The sequence below is a fragment of the Oxyura jamaicensis genome, chromosome 2 (assembly GCF_011077185.1).
Source record: "Oxyura jamaicensis isolate SHBP4307 breed ruddy duck chromosome 2, BPBGC_Ojam_1.0, whole genome shotgun sequence".
Classification (NCBI taxonomy): domain Eukaryota; kingdom Metazoa; phylum Chordata; class Aves; order Anseriformes; family Anatidae; genus Oxyura; species Oxyura jamaicensis.
Window position 1 is genome coordinate 120,593,344 of NC_048894.1, and position 14,841 is coordinate 120,608,184.

General features: G+C 35.6%; 1 protein-coding gene across 3 annotated transcripts in view; it reads left to right on the top strand.

The window, feature by feature from the left end:
• Positions 1-14,841, top strand: part of CHD7 (chromodomain helicase DNA binding protein 7) — a 126,221-nt gene that overhangs the window by 79,103 nt on the left and 32,277 nt on the right. For all 3 annotated transcript variants that reach the window (XM_035317421.1, XM_035317420.1, XM_035317418.1), the window contains exons 5-12: positions 829-966; positions 2,024-2,089; positions 6,976-7,031; positions 8,420-8,534; positions 10,246-10,329; positions 11,185-11,322; positions 11,419-11,540; positions 11,785-12,028. In XM_035317421.1, coding sequence (XP_035173312.1) covers positions 829-966; positions 2,024-2,089; positions 6,976-7,031; positions 8,420-8,534; positions 10,246-10,329; positions 11,185-11,322; positions 11,419-11,540; positions 11,785-12,028 — 963 coding nt within the window. The remainder of the gene's footprint in view (positions 1-828; positions 967-2,023; positions 2,090-6,975; positions 7,032-8,419; positions 8,535-10,245; positions 10,330-11,184; positions 11,323-11,418; positions 11,541-11,784; positions 12,029-14,841) is intronic.

The following is a 14,841-nucleotide window of genomic DNA, read 5'->3' on the forward strand; positions in this document are numbered from 1 at the left end:
CAGCTTCTGAAAATGTATAACCTGATGCAGACTATCTGGGAATTTGAATTTTATTGTTGCAGAAAGTGATGACTGACACTGAGTGATATGTCGCAAATTCTGCCAAATGAGTGCTTGTATATTTTACAGATTTTCTGCAGCTTCTCTGAATCTTTCTCTCACTCCGGAGACGAGGGTATGGGGGAGACAAGAACTACTTGTTCACTTGGGGTGGTTCAATTTTTTCATCGTATTCTATTCAAGTTTGGGGTCTTTTCCCAAGTTTTTCCTCGTGCTGTGCTACAAGATGGTTTTCTTAACAGCGCTGTGTCAGTGGAGTGAGGAAATCATATTTTCACTGCATTTCCCCTACAAGATAATCTGGGTACAACTGGGGAGATGAGGAGACTACAAAAGTGTGTTGTCACTGCTTAGCAACACCGTGAGCCATGCTGTGGAAAGGTGGTATTTGGTGCCTGCGCTGGCCATCTGTCAAAGTTTGTAGTAGACACGGTGTAACTTCTTGCTTTTGAATTGCTTTCTGAGATATGCCTTTTTCTTTTCTAGTGTGTTTGTTTGTGTTGAATGCTAAAAACAAACAAATGTTATCACTTTCCAGCTCAGAGCAAGCATGAAGTATTGTGATTTATGTTCTGTTTTTACAAAAGTTAAGAGCAGCCAACAGGCATGAGTTTAGAATGGTACTGCCTTGGTTCCTACCATGACGCTGAAAAAATAATACTGTTCACTACACACAAGTGTATTTGAGAAGTAAGAAGAAGCTTTCTCGGTTACTGTGCAATTTATCAGTTTCATTTGTCACGAAAAACATCAATGCTTTCCATGTAGAAGCGACGCTCCAGCAGACAGGTGAAAAGGAAGCGTTACACAGAAGACCTGGAGTTCAAGATTTCAGATGAGGAGGCAGATGATGCTGATGCTGCTGGAAGAGACTCTCCTTCAAACACTTCTCAGTCAGAGCAACAGGTCAGATTTGAATGGGATGGAAAGGTGGATGTAACTGCAAAATTCAGAGTTCAAATATGGGCTCTTTTTCTGAATGATATTCATCCTTGGTTGGCACAGTGTGCCAGAAGGAGTTAGCTTTTTACCTTCTTTAAGAATATATTAATTCATAACTTTGTTTACAAGCTGGTGATATGCAATTTGACACAGTTCTTTGAAATTAATAGTTTCTACCTAAAGGGAACCTAAACTGGACTGCTAGGGGTCTGAATTTACTTCTCTGAATTCAGTGGACTGGCTTCTGTGACTTTAATAAACCACTCAAGCTTGTCCCCTGCTGCTAGGCACCATAAGAACCCCTTTATGAAATTACTGCCTTGTAGTACCCAGCAGGGTACACTTTATTCTCTGTGCAATGTAAATGATGGATAAAATAGTTTGAGTAAGATGAGGGGTAATAATGTAGGAATGACTGTTGTAACAATCTCATTGTTTTGTAGTGCTTTTTCAAAGAACTACTTCACTTAACTAACTGATAACCTATTGGCGAATATAGGCGTGTTCTTTGGTATTTCATTTGGCAATTTGTTAAGCCCTCTGAAATACTGTATGTGATCTCCGTTGTTAATTGTGCCTTATCAGAAGGAGAATTTGCTAGCTTTGCCTGCAGTTGTAACAGTGGGAATCAATGCAATTTTGATAGCTATCATGTGGACATTTACACAGCCAACCAGCGTTCTTGAATGTCTTCTAATATTTAGACTGTTTGGTGCTGAAAGCATGTATAATTTTAGGAGAGGCGAACTGATCTCTGTGTGTGCATGCCAGCCTTTGTGAGAAAGCTGGAGTTCCATTAGCTCCTAAAAATGTGTTTAAACAAGTATCCTTCAATCCTTTATTATGGCATTAAATATATTTGAATCTTCTCAGCTCTCATGCTGAGAGGAAAAAAAAAATCCTCCCGTGTATTAAAGTCCTGTTGGAAAAAAATATTTGAAGCTTTCTAATGAAGGAAGTATGTAAGAATCAAAAATATTATATGCACAGCCATAATTCTTGTATGATACTTGTGATGTAGGAATCTGCTGATGCTGAAGGTCCTGTTGTGGAGAAAATCATGAGTAGCCGTTCAGTCAAGAAAAAGGTAAAACAAAACACAACCTCTTCCCTCCACATGTTTAAACAAGTTAAGCATATTTCTGCTATACCCCCATTAAGTTCTCAAAAATGCTTAGATATTTCTAAGTTTTATCGGATAGAGTTGGTTCCCCTAAGAATGTCTTTAGATACTATTTAGAATGCTTTTGGATAGACATACAGAAAACAGGTTGCTTGTTTAGTCTTCTGGTCTTTTCAAATCTCATCTCTTCAAATTCTTCTTTTTCATCTCTTCAAATGAAAACTTTGATTTTTCCAAATACATACACCTGGGCAAAAATTGCTGTGCTCTTCACTTTCGGTAACGTTTCATGGGAGTTTGAGGAGGCAGAGAACACTCCTGCATCCTAGGTTTCTGCCTTTTGTAGTTTAAAAAAGCCCTTACCCATAATTTTTGCATGTTTTGACAGTTGTTGTACTTAGCAGCCTGTACAAGTTTACTTGAGATCAAGAACATTACATACAGAGGTGGTCGGTGTGCTCCATGTTGCTGTACTGAGATGGTGAAAAAATATTGTTTGGTTAAATGTGGTTCTCTTTAAATCCTGCCCTGATCACTAATTATGTTCTTATTTTGCCTACAGACTCCTCTAATCTACTTGAGAATTTGATTGGCCTTTGCACTTCCAAATTATTAAACTCTGAGTAGGAAATAGAGAAGAGCTTTTTTCCAAAAGAGGCATTATTGTATTTTACAGACTCTTTTGTGTAGTTAGTTCTCTGAGTGATTTTACAGATGGACAAAAAAAAAAACCTGTTTGATTAATATAGATATAAAGCTCATGGTGGTCTTAGTTAACCAGAAATATTTCTTTTCCTCAAAGTGTTTATTTTTCAGATTCGATGAGGAAAAGTTGTGTTTATTCATGTATTTTTTGTTATGGGTTTATGCTTTATTTTATTTATTTTTATTTTATTACTACTGCCACAACATCATTAATGGCTTTGTAAACCTAAACTCATGCAATGTCATGACTGGCTTTGATTAAATTTAGCTCTACAGCTTTTACAGCACAAACCTCTAGGGTTTGGTTTTTTGAAGTCTAGAGCTCTATTTTGTGTTTTAAACCATAGGCTTATTTTTTCAGATAAACTTCATGTAGTATAAACTTAATAATTAGTTGTCCTGATGGTCTACCAGGTAGGCGAGGAGAATGTGATCTTTTCATAAATGTCTTTACATTTGAAGCTGTTTTTCACCAATTATTCTTCTCTTCTTCCTCTCCCCTGCAAACAAAGGTGTGATTACTCATGGGGAGTGTGTATTTTGCTGCAGTTTGTGGGAAGTGGTTGGTCTGCTGCCTACATGTCTTTGATTGCAAGCTCTGCTGGAGGCAAGCTCTATTTTGAGCTCTTTCTTTAATGTTTTTTATGGATTGTATTTGCAGGTTTGAGGGGTGTCTCTTGTTTCCTGCTCTTTCTCCCAACACTCCTCTCTATCCCCAAAAAATGGATTTCAAGATGTTAATATTTAACATCTGAAGTATCCAACTGTGCTTTTATTAAAGGTCTTTTACACTCTTACTAACATCATCAAAACCCCAGTTGTTAGATTACTAATCAAAGTAAAATTGCTGTGATCAGGACCAACGCATAAAATAAACATGAGGAAAGGCTTTGCTAGGAAACCTTTCAGTGAATTAGGTTGTAACAAAGATGTTTCGTTCAAATAAAGGACATTAGATAATGAGTACGCTTTTGAAACAGTATTCTTATCTTAAAATTATGCTGGTTTTCTCAAAAATTGCCTTAGTCTAGTTTAGAAGTTACCAGATCGGAAGCAGTACTGTATAGTAAGTACTTCAAGCATAACAGACAATGTTTTTCCCTGTTATTCTTCACATGGAATTTTTAATTCTGTTGAATGCTCTTACCTCTTGCAGAAAGTGCTAAATACATGCATCATATTTTCTTTCTTAACTGTGTCAGTCCTGATGTCTTCAGTATGTGGAGATCTTTCATTTCTTCAGTTCTTTCCTTAACCAACTTCACCCCCCTTTGGATTTCTGATACCTAACTTTGAAAAGGCATGGCTGGAACTAAATATGCAATTCAGCACAACAGCATGTATTTTGGAAAGATGTGGAGTTTGTGGAGCATTGTACCTGCATGGTACACATCTGAATTTCTCTTTTTGCCTACCAATACATGGCAAGAATTGTATCGAGTAGAACTGTGTACACATGCATAAATTTCATCCACAAACTGGTTAGTTTAAAACTAGTTAGTTAGTATTGTGTATCTCTGATGGGTTTTAATATGTATGTCTTTCCATCTGTCATTAATGTGTCCTGTCTGCTATTTTTCCATTTTTCTAACAGGCAATCTTCCTTTTTTTTTTTTTTTTTTTTTTTTTTTTTTTTTTTTGTAGCCCTTACTTGTCTCTACACTTCAGTGACTTGGTCAAATAACTTTAGTATTAGCAGGTATTACTGTATCACCTCTGTGGCAAAGGCAGTGCAGAATTGTATTTGCTTGAAGGAAGGGATCATTTATTTCTTCAATTATCTGCAAAGGCTGTGGATAAGATTGTCGATTATGTCACACCTGGGCAATGATCATTTGAAGAATCCTGTGTTGCCCATGTCTGAAGTGCTGTTTTAGGATGTCTGCATAACCAGTTTTGGGGGAATTTTGCATAAATGTCTCACCTTTTTACTTGGTTAATGTAAATGTGAGTTGTGAGGGTTAGACAGAGACATAGAGCGCATAATCTCTCTCATTCGGGCTATACTCATGTATTAGGACACCTTATTCGAGCACTGGAGATTGTAACTTGATTGGAATTTAGTGTTTTTTCTTTTTTTCTCTTTTTCCAAACAGCTTGAATGCTAGAATAAGGTTTTTAAAGGATTTTTTTTTTTCTGAAATACTCTTTCTTCGGTTGAATCTTTGAATCACACTCACAGAACATATAATAACATAGACCAGTTATTACCTATTAGACAACACAGTAGCACATTTTACTTGTGAGAGTTACAGGATTTATCAAGATTTACCTTGTAAATTATTGTTACTATATTGGCAGATGACAAAAAATAGACTTGACTGAAATGCTGCGGAGAGGAGTTAAATTGGCTAATACGAAACCTGTATATAAAGGTGTTTAACCACACTGTCACTCTAAGATTGATGAATCTCAAAGGTTCCTGATTTAAAACTAATAAAGAGACTTGGCCATAATACATTTCAGGGGAAAAAAAAAAAGGCAGAATCTTAAAATTAGAGATGACTTCTTAAAGAGTGATTTTGCCTCAGGGAGTGCATAGATTCAGATAATAGGATCTTCATTTTTTTATACTTTAGTTTTGACCTCTAATTATGAATACCTTCTTGGAAGATGCTCTATTTTATTTATTTATTTTAATTACTATTCTTCAAATTCTTTTCTTTGACGGTGTCTTTGTAAGTGACTAAAAGGCTCATCCCTGTGTTTAGGGCTAAAGGGTAGTTTATCTTCTTCAACAGAGGATGCAAGAAGATCAAGAAGTAGTTCCAGTTCCAGGAATAGCTTGTTGCCTTCCATTTCTCCAGGGAGACATAGGTGGAAGCTGGTGTCACTTCTCTCTCTAGAGATGAACAGAAACTGTACCGGAGTGGTATAAACCCTAAAATGATAAAACCTCTTGCTAGTCTGGAAGAGAAGGAATACTTCATAAACTGAGATTAGGAGTGGATTAACCTGTGATCTAACATGGTAAAGAAAAACTTAATGCAGCTAGTAGTGTTGCTTTTTAATAGTGCTGCCACAGAATTAATATCTAGCCAGCAACTTTTCTTTTGAGAGAGAATGTGAAAGATGACAATTCATCCTCTAGTTTTGGAGTAATCTCTTTTTTTTTGTTTGTTTCTATTTTTTGATAGGTATAGATATATAGATATAAAATGGAGGGCATTGGTTTATACAGGGCTCAACAGTTTCATCTGTTTTATGTTACATACGATGTTGCAGATGTTGCTGTCCCTGAAGAAGTATGTAAAACAGAAAATCCTCTTCTATTTAAAACTGTCCCAAAGTTCATTAGCAAACATAAACGGTTAATGTTGTGACAAAAACTGAATTCTAAGTGTGTGCCTGGTGCACTGTCCTTAGTTTGTCCTATGGCTAGGTTCAGGAGTAATACTTTGTTGAATTACATGCCATATGTTATGCAATACTTTGGCACTAGGGATGAGTAAAGAGTAGTCTCAACCCTTAGCACCGAATGCCCTTGGTTTTGCTGGTTTATATCACAACTTTAACCTTGCTTTAAATGTAGTTTTTGGGTGTTAATTTAATTTGGCTGCTCTGTATGTGAGACATCTTGCCTGAGTGAATTTAATTGCACCATTGAGTAAAACTAAAGCCATGAACACTGATGCACTAAAATTCTAGCAGAGGTATAAGGTTTAGTTTTATATGGCTTCTTGTTTGGAGTTATTAACTATATGGAGGAATAAACCCCCTTTAAAACTCTTTTTTAAAACATTACAAAACCCACAATGTAAAGTTGCCATGAGCCAGCCAAAAATAATACATATGGCATTCAGGAGTGCAGTTGCTAATTGGCTGCTGCCTGAGAAAATGGTACACTTGGCTTCTACTTAACACTGTGGGTTTGGCAGAAAGCCAGATTTGGGGTGAGGTTGTGAATGAAGCTGCATGTGGTTAGGGAGGAGTTCAAATGATTCATGTCTTGGAAGTTGTAGTAAGCAGTGCAGTATGTACTTGGGTAAGCTGCTGGGGGAAACTCCTTACCCATGTCCTCCTCCCACCTACATTTTCCTACCCTTCCACTTGTCTCTGTATGTGGGTATCGTTTGTTTTAATCACTAATTTAATCGTGGCTTTTCAGTGTTTTAATTCATGTTTCAATACTTCTTTTCTTATAGATGGAGAATGGAGAGGAGGTAGAAGTAGAGGAATTCTATGTAAAGTACAAAAACTTGTAAGTAATGTTACAGGTGTGATTCATGTTTTTGAGTTCACATAATAGTTGTTAAAAACTGGATTTGTCAACAACATAGCTTACTATCCAACTTCAAATATCGCTAATGTTTAATTCAAACCAGTAGCAACTAAATAAGGAAGTAGTTGCATTGGTGGCAGCAGGCCTGATAATGTCTCCTTAATTTGTATTCTCTACAAAATGAAATACGTAGGTAAAATTGCTCTACTATTAAACTTTAATTTAAGGCTCATTATCCATGTGCAGTTTCCTGAGCACATGCCTATTTATCTGTATTGATCTAATTGCAACTATAGAGTTTTAATCTCATAATGTGCGTGCAAACTAATCAAAAATTACCCACAATGTTGCTTCAAAAACAAGATTTGTGTTCAAGAAAATGAACTATGAAAAATGACTATGAAAAATTTGAGGTAGCTGCCCCTCCATAACAGGGATGTTACAGGGGTGTGAAGAGCAGGCTGCTTTACTTCTGGGCTCTGAAACTGCAGTGCCATCGGTATTTAAAATACCATACTTCACAGCTGGATAAGCTCATTTTTCTTTAAGAAGAATAGTATGGCTTCTTTAATTTCAGAAACTTTTCCACCTGAGGGGCAGAAATACACTTAAAGTGAGTTTCTCGCAGCTAGCTGACTTCACTTTAAATATGCTGCCACCTTCGTACCCTTTGCACTACATTGATGGTTCCATGATGTTTAATAGCTTAATGATGGTTTGTTAGTTTTATTACACTGGAATATATTTGTTGTATTAACTATTTGTGTGTTACACTTCTTAGCCTGTCAAAAGCTATGTCGCTTCATTTATCATGTAGGACAAGTCATTTTGTCAGAGATGCTGTTTCTCAGTTGAAACTTTGTGTTCTTAAAGATCAACTGTCATGGAACTGCATTCACAAGGGTTTTTCTTTTATTTCTGTAAATGCTTAAACTTCAGTTGACTAGTATGTACCTTCTAATTATAGTGCTGTTCTCAAAAAATATAGTGTATATCACGTTAGCATATGAAATGTTTACACATATTCTTCATAGCTTCTTAAAATCTTACTATCTGCTAGAGTATGACATTAACTGGTGACGTATGTCTTGTATAGTAATTATATTTGAGTATGACCAATAAAAATCATCTGAGTGTGAAACACTAAATGTATGGGCTATGTATATAAATGTTATTTGGGTGGGAGTAGTTTTTATATACAAGACCGGTTTCTCCATTAGTAAGTATAATTACTCTCAGTAAAGGTGATTCGTTCATAACTTGTGTTATGAAGTGTCTGGATTCCAGGTGTAGCTGTACTAGTGGTATACACAGGAATATGCAATAAAAGTGAAGTTTTGAATAAGATTTTCTGTTTTGTCTTCTAGTTCTTACCTTCATTGCCAGTGGGCATCTGTGGAAGAGCTGGACAAAGACAAGAGAATTCAGCAGAAGATTAAGCGGTTTAAGGCAAAACAGGGCCAGAACAAATTCCTTTCAGAAGTATGTTTGTTTGTTTCTTTTAGATATTTAAGGGATATTCTTATGAATTCTTTTTCTGCGTAGAAGCAGAAGATTTTGAACAACTGTAATATATCAGTGACGTTTATTTTGATATAAAATACAACCATGTTAGATCCAAGCCTTGCAAATTTATGAAGTTCAAGTGATCCATCCTGACTTTATAGCTTTTACTATATATATATTTTTTCTTAAAGTGAATGGTTAGTTGTTCATCTTGTAAGCATGACTCTTACTGAATCAGTGCCAGGTCTGTCTTCTCGGGAGCCGATTATGCCAGAAAAATGCATCACATTTTTCTGTGTTATGGACTGCTGCTCACTAGGGATTCTAAGCTTTTTATCATCAATTTAATTTCACTTAGAGCCATAAGCAGTAGTGTGGCAGGGGTCCTGTCAATAAAAGACCAGATCTGCTGGTTTGTGTTTCTGAAAGCTTACCTTTCAGTAAAATGCTGTCCTTTGAGAAAAAACAGGTTCATGTGGTACCCTATTTATTTATTTATATTTGTTATTACCGTGTAGTTCAACTTAAACAAAATCTGTTTGAAATTGAAAACTTTCATAGAGTCACCACAGGTTTCTGATTAAGTGCATCCGATTGATATATTCTGATAAAACTTACAGGAATTTGGGGGAGGAGGAATCAATATGATATACTTCTAGGGCAGAGTATACAAAGTCTATGAACACCATATCAAAACATACAAAGAATGCGTTGATATTATAAAATGGGGTGACAACTACAAAGAATTAGCTGCATCATATAATGCTAATGCCTAAAGAATTAGAATAAATTAACTTTCAAGACTTCTGTTATTTCTGTCTTTAAAGAAGTTAAATACATGGAAATTTAGAGGAGCAGTCTGTACAGTATATCAAGCCATTAAGCAGCATAATTGTAGAATTTAACATCTGTTTTAAGTGAAGGAACCCACAAATGCTTCTTCTTAAACTTTTTTATATCTATTTTTCCAAGTGTGTCACAAATTATTTTAAGTGCCTGCAACTTGTGTTTGTTTTTAGAAAAAGCTATCAAAACGTACATAGTCTTTACTGCTTTTGTCTGTTTTTTTTCCATTGGAGGAGATCTTGAAAGCGTAAAATGAAACATAACGCTTTTGTACTCTAGTGAATCCTCTAAGTTCTTGAAGGGACAAGAAAGAATATAACAAATGGTGATTTTTGGTGAAACTGTAAACACACAGTGCTTTTTCTGTGTTTCTGAAATAATAATCTTTGAATCTTACTTATAAAGCAGTCAGACAATTTCTGTAGTTAAAATAATCCAAAGGCACTTAGTGTACAAGGCTCTAATTTCTTTATTGCAAGCTGTAGTTTTCAAGAATGCTAAATGCATTGCATGCCATAAGCCTCTTCGATTGCTCATTAGTGAATTGTAATTTCACACTTCATTTAAAATATTCTTAAACATTCTCTCACAGTAAAAGGTTTCACACAGTAATTAAGAGGCCCAGTTAACAAAGTCTGAGAAGTCTGATTCCCTCACGGGGAATGATCTTGCTGAATTGTAGCATTTCAATTAACATGTTGAAGTTTGCCAAATATAAATTCTATGTCACCGTGACCCAAAATATTATTGCCTGGTGAAATATATAATAATTTTTCCTCTCAGGAAGAGCTAATAAAGATATCTTGTATATTTATTTTTTTTTGACTGTTTCCTTGAACAGATTGATGATGAGCTTTTTAATCCAGATTATGTGGAAGTTGATCGAATCCTGGATTTTTCACGTAGCACAGATGATAATGGAGAGGTAAACAGAACTTCTAGTGTATTTCTGGTCATATAGACATTGTGTTTAGAATTTATTCTTTATTTGAATATATTAAGCACTTTCTGAAGCTGTATGTGTATGCATGCATTATATTTGTATGCAGAAAATAGGAAGGCATTTCAGAAAATGTTGGCTAATACAGCGATTTCTCTAGAATAAAGGGGCCTTCAGGGAGAATTCCATACTTCTGTGTTACTTATGTTTAATACAAAGCAAAGCGAAAAACCTTCTATGTAGATAGAAGTATGGTGTCCATGCAGATAATACAGAATTTAAATGAACTTTGCAACAGTCATTGCTAAATGGGTGTTAATATAGTTAATAATAATTTAGACTTTGTAGAAGAGGTCCTGGATTTACTGTTTCTTTTTTTTTATGACCTGTTCTGCACAGCAAGGTCACTTTGTTTTACAGGAGACTCCTTTTTGGTCTTGGGAAAATAGAAAGTTTCACTGACTGCATCAGTGTTTCTATACTGCTTGATCTGTGAATGGTGGATTTTGGGTTGGTTATATGTGAATGGCTGGGTTTTTGATATTGTAAAAGTTAGAAAACAAATATAGTTTTACTTCAAAATTATAGTTTGATGTTAGTGATTTCAAATATAGTGTTGTGCTCCTTTTGGTGATAAACCTGCATTCCTCCCTCCATTCTAATCTGACTGCATTAGGTTGTTAAGGAGTCAACCTGCTGTTTGTTTATCCTTTTGGCTGCTTCAGACTTTTAAGTCTGGTAATGCTCTTTGAATTTATCTAGCCTGCAGATCTCCTGTAAGAATGGTTACATTTTTATTGTTTTAAATTGTGTTCTGATCTTATTTTTATCTTAACAAAGCCTGTAACACATTATCTGGTGAAATGGTGTTCGCTTCCTTATGAAGACAGCACTTGGGAGCTCAAGCAAGACATCGACCAAGCTAAGATTGAAGAATTTGAGAAACTGATGTCTAGGGAGCCAGAAATGGAGCGTGTGGTAAGAACTGGCTCTGTACAGAGGATTTTATTTGAAAATAGTAAAGTAATGTGGTCTTTCAGAAACCACTAATGGGATTTGCTGTATTTGAAACAGGAGCGACCTCCTGCCGATGACTGGAAGAAATCGGAGAGTTCCAGGGAGTATAAAAACAATAACAAACTCAGGGAATACCAGTTGGAGGGAGTAAACTGGCTTCTTTTCAATTGGTACAACACGTACGTAAAATATTGCTTACTACTGAATCCTGCTTTGGAAAAGCTTTTATAGCTTATATGCAATGATAACCTTTTAAAGTAGCCTTCTCAAGTGAACTTTTAGAATTATTTACATCTTTCATTTTGTACTGCAGGAGTTGTATACAAACTGTTTCCGGGGGCATAACATAAGGTTACATAAAACTTTAATATTATGTGTTAAGTTAGGAAGAAAACATTAAGACTGTTTTTGTTATCTTTTCAGACGAAACTGCATTTTAGCAGATGAAATGGGGTTGGGAAAGACTATCCAGTCCATTACGTTTCTCTATGAGATATATTTGAAAGGAATTCATGGTCCTTTCTTGGTTATTGCACCGTTGTCCACAATTCCCAACTGGGAAAGGGAGTTCCGCACCTGGACAGAATTGAATGTGGTTGTGTATCATGGGAGTCAAGCAAGCCGGCGGACCATTCAGTTGTATGAAATGTATTTCAAAGATCCACAGGTAAAAGGTTTTGTTTTTTTTTTTTTTTCCCCCTGTGTATGCTTTACTGTTACTAATTAATCTTGGGTTACAAGCATCAATTAAGTTTTCAGTACTGATATGGTAGGTTTCAATTAATAATAAGGGCATATGTATTAAGAAAGAGACAGGTTTTTTAATAGTAGCCAGGAGATCAGCTGGAAATTAGAGCAGGACCAAGAGTTACTGCGATGGTGCTACTCTTGTTCAGATTTTCATTATTTCATGTGAGGGTTTCATTGTTTTGCATTCCTGAGGAGGAAGCAGGCAGAAGAGATTCTTAATGGAGAAACTGCTTTAATTGCAACTAAGCTTAAAAATCAATCTTTGCCTACCATTCCAGGAAAACACTAGCTTGCAGAAATTAAACTTGTCGATGCTTCTTTATCAAATTTTGTAAGTCAGATGCATTTTGAATCTGTTACTACACTCTTGTTGAATAGCTCTTAAGAGGGAAGGAGACAATAAAAAAAAAGAGGGTTGGAAGCAGAAAACTGCAAAACTGAAACTATAAAGAACAACAGCTCTCCACATTTAAACGTGGCTTTGCTCAGAGTAAGTAAACAGGATTGGGAAAAATAATGTGCATGCCTTGAATCTTTTTGCAAAGCAACATAAGCCTCCTTACTTAAGAGGAAGGAAAAAAAAGTGGAACTTCAACCTGATTTGATATATTGTGGAGTATTATTTCCAACAGAGTTTAAGAAGTGATAGTGGTGAATTCATATATTTAGATTTTCTGTAAAGCATTTGATTTTATGCCACCAGATATTTTGATTAATAAACTAGAATGATATAAAATCAATATGGCACACATTAAGTGGATTTAAAACTGGCTAACTGATATTTCTCAATGTAATTGTAAATGAGAAATGATTTACATTTCCAGCATAGTTCTTCAGGGATTGGTTCTTGTCCATGGGCTATATAACACTTTTATCAATGATCTGAAAGAAAACATAAAATCATTACTGAGGAATTTTTCAAATGGCACAAAGATGGGGAGAGTGGTAAATAACTAAGACAGTTCATGGATATAGAGTAAGCTGTATTACTTAATAAATTGGATCCAAACTAACAACATTCAGACTAGTTACATATAAGGCTATCTGTGGATAAGCATGGAAATCATTCTTACAGCAGGGAGAGCTCTGCTATGGAAAGGCTATAAGACAAATGCACATCCTTTTGTCCCATGACACACAGCCAGTTAAACACAAGTTCGTACTGTGAGGCAGTGGTTAAAAGATGAGTGTAATGCAAGTGTGTAGGAGGAAAAATCTTTATTACAAGTGAAAACATTACAACATTGTTCTGTTTGTCACTAATGTAGTGAGTAGTCTGGTTCTGCCATGTTCTCATGCACTGTCTTCAAAAAAGTGTTGAAAAACTAGTCCTTAGAGTACAGCTGTGAGGATGGTTGCAAGACAGAAAACACTTTTGCGGGGGAAGATCTGAGTAAAAACTATTTTAAAGATGATGACTGTGGTACAACTTGACATGCCATCAGGGCAAACAGAAGTAGGTACTTAAATCTAGTGGAAAAACATAGTAATTTATAGTAGCTACAGGTTAGATCTGTTTGGCCTAGAAAATATTGTATTTTCTCAGCAATTTGTCAAAGAAACTTCCAAATTAAAATCAGATACATTGCTGTAAAAGATGATTGATTTGAATAACAGTTGCTGCACTGAGGTATAATGACTTGCATTACTTAGGATTAATAATCGCATTAAGCTTCTTACCTAGATGTACAATACACAAATGAACTGGAATTAACTGATTTGTATTTTAGGATAATAATTATGTTTAACTTCTTGCCTAAATGTATAATACACAAATGAACCAGAATTAATTGATTTGTATCTGTTTCAAATATTATTTCTAATCAAGGAGAAATTATATTTTGTATCCAATTTTTTAAAATGGTTTTATACAAATAGTCTCTGTTTTACTGAAGTGTTATCACTCCCAATATTAAAAATGAAGTTCATTTCTTTGGTTATTTAAATGGCACTTCTTTCAGCGTGTTCTTCCCCGTAGGATGCAGCAATTGACATAGCCTGGAACCTGAGGGAATGTCATCAGAAAATTTCCACATACTGTGCATGTTCTCAGTGTAATTTTAACAATATTGTTTTGTTGATCTAAGGTCTAGTTGCTGCAGAAAGTTCTGTTCACCCTGTCACCATGTTTTTCACTCTTCTTGCAATGACTGTGTAGCAAGTAATGGCAAACCACTAATGGCACAGAAAAAATGAACCAGTTCCTGCTAGCTTTGCTCTATCCTCTGGTTTGAGAGTCAGACAATTGCCATGGTTGGTCATAAAGCAGAAATGGAGGCAACTCTCCATTTGGTGATAGCTAGCGTAGATGTATTATGAGCTCACATTCTGTCTTCTGTCCTCTGTAGGATTCTGTCTGCTGTGAAATGCATGGTAGAAACTGAATTACAGGGGAAAAAATCTCTTCATTTTCTGACAAAATGAATCTGCATGTAGTGTTCAGTCTGTCATCTGCTAAAGCCCCATCAGCAGGCATATGACGGGGAATGAAGAGGGAGAGAAGGCAACGCAAGTTTTGGCAGTATCATTTCTGGTCCCCTTGCCAAACACATCAACTCAAACATTGGCATCTTTGGCTTTTTAGGTCTTAACATGAAAGAGGCCTTTCAAGCTTAGCAGATTCTCAAAAAGACAGCTGAATATTGTGAAAATCTGGCATTGAAGGGCCAAAAAAAAAAAAAAAAAAAGCCTAAGAAGCTCCAACCCCATCTGCATTAGTTTGGTTTTCAG